The following is a 13,084-nucleotide window of genomic DNA, read 5'->3' as shown; positions in this document are numbered from 1 at the left end:
CAAATCTCTTTCCAGAATTACATTTCTCAGAACTTCGTCTTTTTCTTGATTTATGAATTAAGTTTTTGATCTCTTTGCCAACTTTCCCAAGGCAGTTTTTCACAGCTGGTGGGCCAAGATTTAGTAATAACCCATACTGATCTGTATCATTCTTCAATATGAGGAGTCCTTGCTGTTGAGCTGTATGACTTCAGATCTTATTGGCTGAGCAAGAAGGCATTAGTGTTCATTACCATGCAGGACAGTATTGAAAATGCCCTCGCCTTAGAAATACACCACACTTTAAAAAAAAATGGCACCAGTGACATGCAAGGCATAAGGTGGGGGTAGCTGGGTTGCGTGGCAGAAGCACATAGGTGAGGGGGCAGCATGCCTGGGTGCCCACTGCCTCCAAGATTGGTGTGGAGACCAGTCTATGGCCAAAAGGAACATTAACCTGGGACCTGGGGTTTGGAAACAGTGTTTTCATTTTGATTGTCACTCATTAACCGTGTAAACTTGTATTAGAGGGATCTTCCAAACACACAGATCGGATTCAATTAACCCTCTCCTAAAACCTTTCCCATTTTGTATAGGATGAAGTCCAAATTTTTTAACGTGGCTCACAAAAGTTTCATGATCTGACTGATCCTTGCCACCTTTTTAATTTGTCTCTGGCATCCCTGTGCCTCCATCTCTTTGATAGTAAATGGCTGGGATTAGTTTAGATGATTTCTAAAGTTCCTTTCAGGGCTAAAAATCTATGATTCTGAGTAGTTACGAAGTTGGCCTCAGCTTTCAGATAGGGTAAAAGGGAATTTATAAATTCCTGTTTCTAAAATGGACCAGCTTGAATTATCCTGGGGCAAGAGAAGTTGTTCAAGTGTAAGAAACACAGTTTACCTCTGCTTTTTTAAGTTTGGTAGAGTAGGATTGTGTGTCCTACAAAATCCTAGAGAATCAGATTCTTCAGTGCAGTCATATAGATCATGTTCTCTTTGTTAGAACTGTAAATTATGAGGGCTGGTAACGACTCGGAAACCTCTAGCCTTTGTCTTTACGGATGATTAAATTAAGGTCCAGAGAGATGAAATGCCTGTCAGGTTTATAATAGAGCCAAAGACTAGACTCCAGCCTTCTTTATTCCCACCGCAGTGTTTTTCCGTGACACAAGACAATTTCACCACCGTGGCTTATGTTCACTGTTCATACAAAAAAGCCCACGTCTAAGTGAATGCCTGGGCAGTATCCTGGGAAGACAAAGGATTCACTCTGCCAAGTTGAGCTCCAGGTCAGGCCAGTGTGAATGAGGATACTTATCTTTTCTCCTTCCAGATGAAAAGCCATGAAAGGGTCCATTGATTCCTTCAGCAGATATTTAGTGAGGGCCAGCCATTATTCTAGAACAAGGTCTCTACCCTCCAGAATCTTATATTCCAATAGAAGTAGACAACAGACATACTAACAAATCACTTAATAAGATGCTTTCAGACACTGATAAGTAACGTGGAGCAACTGGGGCTGGGAAGGTTACTTTAGATTTAGTAACTACCTAAGACTCCACCTTTTATTAATTCATGAACATTCTCCTCACCTTGATTGTACCTTTTTAAATTAATTCCACAAGTGCACCTTACCAACTCTTGTGAGATGTATTTTTCTATGCTGCTTCCCCAACCTCCTCCTTCCAAATGCTTTAATGTCTTCGTATCACAACAAAGAAGATACCTTTCTTATATTTGTTGGGCATTTAAGTGCATTTGCATGTGTCTTCTATCCCATAACAGTGTTTGTTTTTTTCCTGCACAAACTTCATTCAAATGGAATGTTCATCATTCCTCAATATTTCATATTTTTGCCATCTCTGCTGCCTACACCAGACTTGAATCTTTACAGTACTGTTTTTTGAACACCTCTGTTTGACAGGAAACTCTCTTCTTTGGCAGCCCCTTCCAACTTTGTGCAAGTCAGTCACTTTAAGCCTACTTCTTCAAAAGCCACTTCCAGTCCTGCCACACCATCACATATTCCTTGGTTGCCTCTGTCCTTAGTCATCAACCTTCCTCTTTTTTTTTTTCTTTTGACACTTAGCATAAAAGACCTCATGTTGTTATTCATGTAAGTATGTCCTGGCTTCTTAATTTCATTATCGGCTCCTCACGTTGGGGGAGGGAAGAGTTATAAAATCATTTGTATCACCAAATATAAATTCCCTAATGTGTTCTGAATTAAATGGTGCTCAGAAGAAATAAGCACTGTGTTAAGAAAAAAAATGTTTGTTGCTCCCCATTTAATGCACATGGTGTATGTTTCAGATAGACAGTATGTGTCACTTCATAACATTATCTTTTAAGTATTATTTCTTCAGCTAGAGTTTGTTTTTTTGCCTCATGCAGTAAATAGACATGTTTCGTGTTCATTATATACTTGTTGAATAAATGAATGAAGATTTTTTTAAAAACAACTAGATATTTCAAAGTCTGTACTTTGATCATGTACATTGTGACTTTTAAGGAGGGGAATGGGGACAGGATAGTAATATGGTTCTGAAATTATTTGACCGTGCAATACTGTCTTTTCAAGCAACCATGAATCTCTTAGAGATAGTACTCTCTAAAATGTAGGCTTAAAACATAGAAGGCACCTAAATGGATAATGATGATGATATTACTATTTCCTGGACTGTAAGTCCTTTTAAGGCAGGGTTTATGCTTTAACTCCCTTTGTACTGAATTTTGGAAGGGATGTTAAAAGCCCCATGGTTCAGCAGTGTACCCTTTGCTTGAATCTCTACAGTGTGTCCAGCCATGTTTGAATTCTTCCACCTGGCAGGAAGCTACCTTCTAGTAGCCCTCTCCAATATTGTGCTGTTCTCCCCACTTAATAGATAATTGTATTGAAGCATAATCTGTCCGTGGTACTATCCACCTATGGTTGTTGTTTTACCCCTTTGGGTCATCAGTATGACTCAAACTCCAGTAAAGTGACTTGGACATAGAAAACATTCAATAAGTATATAGAGAATTGAACTGAATTGTAAGAATTTGACTCACTGAGTTTTTGAATTGGGATTTGGAACTAAAACATACCTTGAATTAAGATTGAATATGTTTTTCACCAGATTACTTTTTAGTTATGCCATTTTTGTGCCTGAATCTGCACATGTAAACGGAAATGATGTTTATGTAGCTTTGTAGTTCTAGTATGTAAATGTGACTCTTTGGAGAGTTCCTTTCCTGAAGATGCGGCATGAGAAATTTAAAAAGGCAATTGCCAATTAGGTATGCAGTATTGCGATGATTTTTTTTGGCATTTTACTTCTTTTCCCCTCATAACACTGCTCCAGGAAATAGGTCTGACACTTCATATCTCTTTGTTGTGAATCCTGTATTCCTGTGTGATCCAAATCACTCAAATTCCTAAAAGGCTTCATATTAAATAGGTTCCTCATTTTTGCTTTACAACCCTATGTTGAACTGGGTTGGCCAAAGAGTTCCCTTGGGTTTTTCCATAAGATGTTACGGAATATATTTTCTCTGACTATATGACAGCTTAAAAAGGAAACATCTGCAAAAGAAAATTGGACAGGCTGATGTCCCCCAACAGTCTGGGATGTAGACCTAACAATGAGCGATTGTTAGAGACAGTATTTAGAAGGCCAACTTACCCTTTCACAAATTATCCTTTATTCATCTTACAAATCAAAATATTCCATAGCTTGTAGCTGTAAACAGAGCCACATTAACAGAAATTACCCCAATTTACCGTCTCTTTTCTCCATCCCGTCCCATAGGACTTTAGTATTCTCAAAGTTCCCATTCCTTAAGTGTTCTTAGGAGGGATCTGGGTTGCTTCATACGTACTTACGAGTTTGATTTGCCAGGTTTGGTGGCTACTCCTGCTGCGGTAGGCTTTCTTCTCTAGGATAGTGTTTGGAGAGAGGCACAGTGTCTTCTGTACTTAATGCTTGTTTCACCTGGACTCAGTCCTGCTCCAGGCACTGAAGCTACTTCCTTGACTCTACCAGGAACTATAATCTCTCACTAGGAACTACTCTTGTTTTGAGGTGATGTCACAGTGTACTCACTGGTTTTTCCTTTTGATAACCAAGATGCTGTCCCTGGGTTACGTTCATTGTTCTTAGCTCTTTCATCTCCAAAGATAAATTCTTCATGCTTTTGTGCACATGGACTTCTTTGTGGCCATCCCTCCAGCTCACAGCTTAAGCCCAGGGGGCTTCTGCAGTGGTTTTCAGAACATTGACTTCTCCTCATTACCCTCTCAGAAGGGCAGGGTTAAAGTCCTTTGATCCAGCTGAACACCTTAATAATCCCATATGATTCTTATTATGATCTTAAGACTCTGGAAGCAAATGAGTTTTCATCATATTCCACCAGGGTGCTTGTAGTTTGATTTTTCTTTTAGGCTGTAATCGATTGTGATACTTTCTTTACAGACCAGTGCAAACATACAGAAGTAGCAGGAGTAGATAATGCTCTATGTGTGCTGGAGAAGAATGTATATTCTGGGTTTTTTTGGATGTAGTGTCCTGTGAATATGAATTAAGTCCAACTGGTCTGTTGTGTCATTTAGGACCTCTCTTGCCTTATTAATTTTCTGTCTGGAAGATCTGTCCATTGATGTAAGTGATATGTTAAATAAAGTCTCCCCCTATTATTGTATTCCTCTGTTTCTCCCTTTATGTCTGTTGGTATTTGTTTTATGTATTTAGGTGCTCCTATATTGGGTGCATATGTGTTAATGAGTGTAATATCTTCTTCTTGTATTGATCCTCTTATCATTATATAATGTCCTTCTTTACCTTTCTTTATGGAATTTGTTATAAAGTCTATTTTGTCTGGTATGAGTATTGCTATCCCTGCTTTTTTGTCATTTCCATTTGCATGAAATACCTTTTTCCATCCCCTCACTTTGAATCCGTGTGTGTTTTTTGCCCTGAAGTGAGTCTCTTGTAGGCAGCATGTTGTAGGTTCTTGCTATTTATCCAATCTGCCGCTCTGTGTCTTTTGATTAGAGAATTTAGTCCATTGACATTTAAAGCAATGTACTTATTTCCATTTTAAACCTGGTTTTCCAGTTGATTTTGTAGTTCTTCTTGTTTTTGTTTTTGCTCTTGTGGTTTGATGGTTTTCTTTTGTATTATGCTTGGGTTCTTTTCTGTTTGATTTTTGTCAATCTGTTGTATGTGTTTGATTTGTGGTTACCCTGGTTTTCAAGTATGTTGATCCATAACTATATCTACTTGCTTTAGACTGATAGTTATATAAGTTCAAACACATTCTAAAAGATCTACATTTTTTACTCCCTTCCCCAGTGTTTTTGATGTCCTATTATACATCTTCATGTTTAGCCTTTTGCAGTTAATTGTAGTTATAATTGCTTTTACAAAATTTTTTTTCTTTATATAATGGCTTATTTAAGTGACCTTCAATCCTTTTATATATTTGTCTTTCCTATTGTGATTTTTCCTTTCCTGTAGATTCTTGCTTCTTTTCTATTTAGAGAAGACCTTTCAATATTTATTTAGGGTAGGTATGGTATTACTGTATTCTTTTAGTTTTTGCATGTCTGAGAAATTCTTTATCTCTCCTTTTATTTGAAATGATAATCTTGTTGGGTAGAGTATCCTAGGTTGCAGGTTTTTTCCTTTCAGGACTTTGAATGTATCATGCCACTCCCTTCTGGCCTGCAAAGTTTCTGCAGAGAAACCAGCTGAAAGCCTTATAGGGGTACCTTTGTAACTGACTCTTTGTTTTTCTCTTGCCGCCTTTAGAATCCTCTCTTTATCTTTAGCTCTTTCCATTTTAATTAAGATATGTCTTAGTGTGGGTCTGTTTGGGTTCATCTTGTTTGGGACCCTCTGTGCTTCTTATTCCTTGAAATCCGTCTTCTTCTTTAGATTTGGAAAGTATTCAGCCATAATTTCTTCAAATTTTCGATCTCCTTTTCTCTCTCTTCTCTTTCTGGAACCCCTGTTGTGCGTACGTTGCCACAGTTTTTATTATCCCATAGATCTCGTATGTTGCTTTTATTTTTGTTTCCTTTGTCTTTCTGTCTGCTGTTCTGATTCAGTGATTTCCATTATTCTATCTTCCAGATCACTTATTCGTTCTTCTGTGTTATTTAGTCAGCTATTCATTGCTTCTAGATTGGTCTTTAGCTCAGTAATTGTCTAATTTTTATTGGTTCCTCTTTATAGTTTCTAGTTCCTTGTTACAGTGATCTGCATTTCTACTGATAATCTTTTTTAATTCCTTTCGCATTTTTATTACCTCCTTTTTGAACTCAGGGTCTAGTAGACTGGTGAGGTCTACTTCATTATTTGTTCTTTCAGAGGATTTCTCTTCTTTCAACTGGCAGTAGTTTCTTTGCTGTCTCATTTTACTTAACTTTCTCTGTCTCTATGAATTTAGGAGAAACCGTTATCTACTGTGATCTAAAAGGGCTGTTTCCACGTGGGAGCATCCCTGTGTAGACTGTACGAGTCCAATATTTTTGTGGCAAGGGCTGTTTTTGATCTGGATGCCAGCCACGTCTTTCCTCAGGGAATGCTGGCTCTTAGCCCCTTGATAAGGAGTGTGACTTGCATTGTGGTGTCCAGAGACTGCACAGCAGTGTTGGACAGGGCCTCCTCTTTACTCTGTGGCTGTCACAGCCCTGTCAGGGGCGGGGTCTGCTCCCCAGTTCTTGGACTAGAAGCCCTGAGATCCAGGTTCTATAAGGCTCTGTTGCCCCTGAATGCCTGCTCTGTCCCAAAGGATGTGACCAGTGAAGCAAGTGAGGCCCAGGGAACCTATGTGCTGTCCATGCAGGCATCCGTGGTTTTGCCCAGAAGCAGCCCAAGGTTGTGTGCGTCCCTTACTCCACTGTGTTTGTCCCAGACCTAGTGCTAGGCTGCAGTGTGGAGTGGGCTGGTTCTGGGGGCTGAAGTGCTGTGGCTGCAGGAATCAAGATAGTTATGCTGCTCCCTGGGGCCCGGGCTGCCTCTGTGGCAGGCCTCTCCCAGGACCTGTGTGCCCCAGATCTGTGGTGTGGGGTGGGTGGAACCAGAGGGCTCCCTCTGGAAATGAACTGCTGTATACTCCTCCCCAGGGACTGTCCGCCCAAGACGTGCATTTCTGTGGTGCCACTTGACAAAGACTGCCCCTACCCTGTGAGCTCTGAAAATGGGCTTCGAGGCCAGACCCGCCGCCTTGATGTGTGAGCCCACAATGTCTGCCACGTCTGGACCCACCTCCACCCGTGCGAGCACTGATCATGGCTCCAATGCCAGACCCACGGCTGCCATGTGTGTGCTGTGCTGACAGTGGGCTTTGAGATTTGGCATGGACCACTCCCCAGGCCTTCTGGGCTGTCTCCACACAGCTAGAACGAGTCCCCTCCAAGGGCCCTTCTGCCCGAGACTTAGCGCCTAGCCACCGAGCACTAGCGGCCCTGCCCAGCACACATTTCAGACTTTTGGGAGTGTGGTGAGGTAGCAGCCGTCAGCTCCCCGCTCTCTCCTCCATGATTACTAGCAAGCCAGCATGCACATGCTCCTCTTGAGCAAAGTCCAGGCCCCACCCATCCCAGCTGACCTCTTAGCAGGAAAAGAGGTTCCCCAAGGACAAGGGTCTATGTGTGGACTTTCACAGATCCTTCTCAGCAGTGCTGGTTCCATCCTGATGCCTTTTTCTTCCTTTCTTTTTTAAAAAATTTCCAACCTGCTTATGTGGAGATCTTTCTTGCAGCTTTGGTTGTATAAGAGATCTTCTACAGCTTCCAGTTGATTTTCTATGAGAATTGTCTCACATGTAGATGTATTTTTGATGTTGGGGGAAGGTGAGCCTCACGTCCTTTTACTCCTCCATTTCGGTCCTTCTGAGTGATTCTTAACTCTGATTATGCATTAGACAAGGGGTCATCAAACTATGGCCTGTAGGCTAAATCTGATTCATCTTCTTATTTTGTAAATAAAGCTTTATTGGAATATCTTTAGGCTCATTCATTTACATATTGTCTATGGTTGCCTTCATGCTACAACAAGAGTTAAGTAGTTGCAGTGGAGAACTTATGGCCCCCAAAGCCTAAAATATTTACTATCTGGCTCTTTATTGAAAATTTTTGCTGACCCCTGCATTAGACTCTTCACAGAGAAGATTAAAAATAATATTATGTCTGTGTTGCACCACGGATAATTAAACAAGATTTTGGAGTGGGATTTGGGGAGTTGGTGCAAAAACGAATGTTTTTTAAAAGCATCTCACATGAATATAATGTGTAGCCAGAATTAAGAAACACAAATAGATGATCCCTACCCTGCAAGGGTATATTTGACTTACTGGAAAAAGAAACTTACAAAAATTAATAAAGGTACAATGGATATATCTATAATGGAAACATTTACAAAGTTCCAAGGGAGCACAGCATAGGGAGCATTTTACTTCCTTAGGGAAGTTTTCTCAGAGAGACATTTAAACAGATTCTTGAAGGGTGAATCTACTGGTAGACAAGATCCGCTGCGGGTGGTGATAGGGAGAGAAGGAGAAGAGAGAACAGCATATGCAAAAGCACGTAAGTAAGAAAGAGTGGCCCATTCAAGAAATGACCAGAAGCTCAGTGTGGCCAGAACACTGAGAGGGAAGAGGGAGTGAGATCATAGAATATAAAGCCAGAAAGTAATGGTCAAACTGGGAGGGGCTTTGTATGCTAAGATGTTTGCAATTTACTGTGTTGACTTTCATTTAGAAGTTGAATGGAAAATTGAGTGTCTCTAAATCTCAGTATTTTCATCCGTAAAATAAGTAGTTAGCCGCATAATTGCCAAGAGTCCTCTAGCTCTAAAATATAGCGCCCCCCCCCACCCCGCCCCGAGAGACTGTGTCAGCTATTTCTTTTGACACTCTCAGGACTGAGAACATACTTGAGTTTATATGAATGGCATGACTTTTGTAGTATTGGGTCACCTGACTATCTCCTGTAATTGATCCCTTTATTTTAATAGTACAAATGAGGTCAATGCTACTTCGTGGATTTACCATGAGGATTTGAGAAAGCACACTTCTGGAGGAGAAGCATCTTGCCTGGTCAATGCATTAAGGCCCTTAATAAAGAGTATAACATAATGATAAAATACCTGTAAAATACTTTATGTTTCAGGCAGAGAGGGGCTATAAAATTGGGACAGTTTTATTGTTAAAATTCACATTCTTCCCAGTTAGTACTAGTGCTTATTATTATGGCTTAGCATTTGCAAGTCCCTACACTCAAAACTTGCTGTGTGAATTACTGTGGAAGCTCTTCAATATGATATCTTGTTTTTCTATTTTACAGCTTCTCATTTCTATCAGGCTCTAGATTGTAATTTCATCTCTGTTCAACACTTACTGGTATAACTGTATCTCTACTCGTATCTCTAATAAACGACATGTTATTGGTTTCATATCTTTAAGTGAAGTTTTTCAAGTTCTGGTGTATATTGAATATTCTATTTACCTCTTGCAGGGTCTCCCCAAGTGTACAGAATAGCCAGTGAATCAAAACATAATATGTGGTCGGCTCAGTGATTGAAACGTCCAAGACTCTAAGGCAGCCCAGTCTCTATTTTCTGACTCATTTTATCAAACATTCTATCTAAGGTAGATGAATGGACTGAATATTTTTAGATGTATTTTAGAATGATGCAAGTTGAAATATAAAGACATCTTTGAAACTCCAACAAGAGCTTTTAGGAAAAAATGTTATAATTTCTGTCATTTGAACATCAAAGGTTTCTACTAAAGGAGATGCTTTGAATACATTTAAAAAATGCTTTTCAATTAGTAACTTTTGCCCTCTCCCCACCAAAGAAAATTATAGAGAAACTCTAGACTACTGGCCACTGTTGACGCCTTTGCCCTACTTTTTCTTCACAGACGTTGATGAGTGTGCTGAAGGGCGCCATTACTGCCGTGAGAACACGATGTGTGTCAACACCCCAGGTTCCTTCATGTGCATCTGCAAAACTGGATACATCAGAATTGATGACTATTCATGCACAGGTAAACAGTGACTATTTGTGAAATAAAATCTTTCTATGCCTTAAATTTACTTTTAAAAGTTCCTTTTAACTCTAAGTGTTTGGAGAAGTGTGCCATAAATGCCCCCTTACAACAAAACAAGTTATAAGCAACAGCATATCTTCTTGATTTGGTAGTTAATTCTGAATCTGTTCTAAGGAAAGGGCTAGCTCCTTGCTCTGGGTAAGAAATTCCTATTAGAAATGTAAAGATAAACTGAGGAACAAAATCAATATTTTACTAATTTTATACTTAAATAGTATTTATACTCAAAACTTGTGTGAATTCTATGGCAAATCTGAGAAACACCCTTAAATAATGTTTCTTTACATGACAGTTGACTTTTGAATAGAGGAATAATGACATAAGTAATGTAATGTTTTCAGAAATAGATCCGTGGAGTGCTAGGAAATGGGAAGAGTGTCTTCATGCCTCTGGGGAGTACAGTGGAGTATCTACATCAAAGAAGTTTTGCTTATGTTTGTGCTATGAAATATCACTCCCCTCAGTAGCATCCAGAGTCCTCCTCAGGGATATCTCGAGTGTTAGTAATGTCTGAAGTTGGTCCTAGGATAAGACAACCTATTCACTTCATATTCTGTAGAATATGAAAGAAAGTGGTGCTAACAGAGTAGCTTACAGCCTATGGGGATTGAAGAAATGTGGGTGTGAAATACAACATTCTTTTGGCTTTTTTTTTAAATAGAAGAAACATATACATACCATATTTTAGAAAAACATATAAAGTCATAAAACTGGAGAGCACTTAAAGTGTTATCTTGTCATTTTTACTCTTATGTCCCCATCATAAGTTGAAAATATCATAAGTTGAAAATGCATTTAATGCACCTAGCCTACCAAACATCATAGCTTAGCCTAGCCTACCTTAAACGTCCTCAGGACACTCACATTAGCCTACAGTTGGAAAAAATCAACTAACACAAAGCCTATTTTATAATAATGTGTTGAATACCTCATGTAATTTATTGAACACTGTAGCGAAAGTGAAAAACAGAATGGTTCTAAGTGTATCGGTTGTTTACACTTGGTTCGCTGCCGCTGCCCAGCATCGCAAGAAGGTATCATACTGCATATCACTAGCCTGGAAAAAGATCAAAATTCAGAATTCGAAGTACATTTACTACAGAATGTTTATCACTTTCGTACCATCATGAAGCTGAAAAGTCGTAAGTCGAACCATTCTAAGTGGGGACTGTCTATACTTGATATCCTGTTTATTAGTTAGAGCAAAGGGACTGTCCTTCCTCTAAATTCAAGTGTAGCATTTATATAAAAACAGAATGATGAAAATAAAATGTAATGAGAATTGCCTTCTCAGTCTATGGAGAATAACCAAAGATATTCTGAAGGTAGAAAATATATTTAACATAGAGTTGCCAGTGGATTTACAGATTCTTGCTTTTTTGTCAGTTCATCCTAAACATTTCCACATTATGGGAACAATTCTGCACTTTTTCTTTAGAAAAAATATAATCACACTGAGTGGCAAAGTATCCTGACGGAGCACTATGGAGAGATTTTTCAAAATAAAAAGGGAATATAAAAGAACAAGTCTTAGTGAATACATGAAGAATAAAATAAACAGTTTGCCGTAATATTGGTAATATCAATAAATCTGCATTCCAGTGTAACGGCTAACAGAACAAAACAAAAAAACTAAGATAAAACTACTTGAGTGATATTTTGAGATGTACTCATTAAAAATAAAAATGCTAGCAATTTTCAAGGAGTCTGCTAATTCTTCGGCATTAGAGACTTAAAAAGTTTTGTATATTTTTGTACTTCCTAGTGATTCTTTTTGTTTTTCTTACAATCTTAAAAAGTGTTAGAGTTAGAGACAAGTAAGGAAGAGTACACGACACAAGATTTGACCTAGTGTTGAATGAGGAGTGTTTCTTGGGGGAGGGTATTTTCAAGAGGTTCATTTCCATCCTGAGCCTGTCTGTTGGCTGTAAATCCAAGGACTAGTTCAGCTGTCATCCCTTACAGAGCATCTTCTGCTTTGGCTTTACCTCTCCCAGTGTATTTTCTTTCCAAATAAAATCCCACAAATTGCTGGGGTGTTTTTTTTGGACTACTTATGGAGAATTTCCCCTTAAGATTTCAAAGCATCTAATGATAAAAATGAAGTGTCCTTTTGTAGGAATACCAAGGAAGGCCCAAAGTCACCTTAGGAAAAGCTGTTCAGGCCGTGATTTTTTGCCTAAGGAGCCAGAGCCAGGAATTTCATGATCTGGCAGGTGATGGAATGTGTTTCCTTAATGATGCACCAGTGTTTCCAGCTAGCACCACTATTTCTATGTTTCCGTTTAAAGAAGAGAGACTTTCTTGCCCTGAAATTTTCTACCTACTATGAGTAGGTCTGCAAATTTGAGAATTTCCATCCGTACATAAAAGTTGGATTTTCTTGGGAATATGAGTGGATTTTACTTTGTCCTCCAGAGTCAGGTGATCTTTGACACAACATTTTATGCTAAACCATGCAGGGCCAGCACATATTTAGGGTTCCTGTAAAGGCAATGAATGTTTAAATTTTTCCTCGTTGTATCTTTTCCTCTGCCCTTTAGCATTAGCATCTGAACAGAAGGCTTGAAGAAGGCTTGACTCCTCTATGATGTGGGTTTGCCTTATGGCTGAAGGCATCTAGGCAGTACCTTTTCAAGAGCTCTCATAAGACCAGAGTAGGACTTTATATGTCTGATAAAGATTGGGATTTATTTTCTCTGAAGTTTAGAAACAGACATTCACATACTTGCAGGAGTAGGCCTTCCAGAATAAATGTCAGAACACCACTGCAGAGCCATTCTCTGATGTTTGTGACTGAGCTCTTGAAGTTCTGAATTTGTTTTGTTTCTGTATCCCTGCCCCTCTTTGCTATTGAAGAGCACCCTGCCACAGTGTAACAAGTGACATTGTCAATGCTGTACCCAGCAGACTCTCAAATGTGCTAACCCCATCTGAAAATTAATCATGGACATTCTAATTTAAGGAAGAATCCAAGGCAATACATGTTACTTTATAGTCAG

At 39.1% G+C, this 13,084-nt stretch overlaps 1 protein-coding gene across 1 annotated transcript in view; it reads left to right on the top strand.

Annotated features, from left to right (window-relative positions):
* The window catches only part of NELL2 (neural EGFL like 2), a 376,417-nt gene that overhangs the window by 189,869 nt on the left and 173,464 nt on the right, over nucleotides 1-13,084 (top strand). Inside the window, exon 13 of the mRNA XM_060024615.1 lies at nucleotides 9,894-10,019. Coding sequence (XP_059880598.1) covers nucleotides 9,894-10,019 — 126 coding nt within the window. The remainder of the gene's footprint in view (nucleotides 1-9,893; nucleotides 10,020-13,084) is intronic.

Source organism: Delphinus delphis, chromosome 11 (genome assembly GCF_949987515.2).
Source record: "Delphinus delphis chromosome 11, mDelDel1.2, whole genome shotgun sequence".
NCBI classification, from domain to species: Eukaryota; Metazoa; Chordata; class Mammalia; order Artiodactyla; family Delphinidae; genus Delphinus; species Delphinus delphis.
This window is presented reverse-complemented; position numbering and strand designations above follow the sequence as displayed.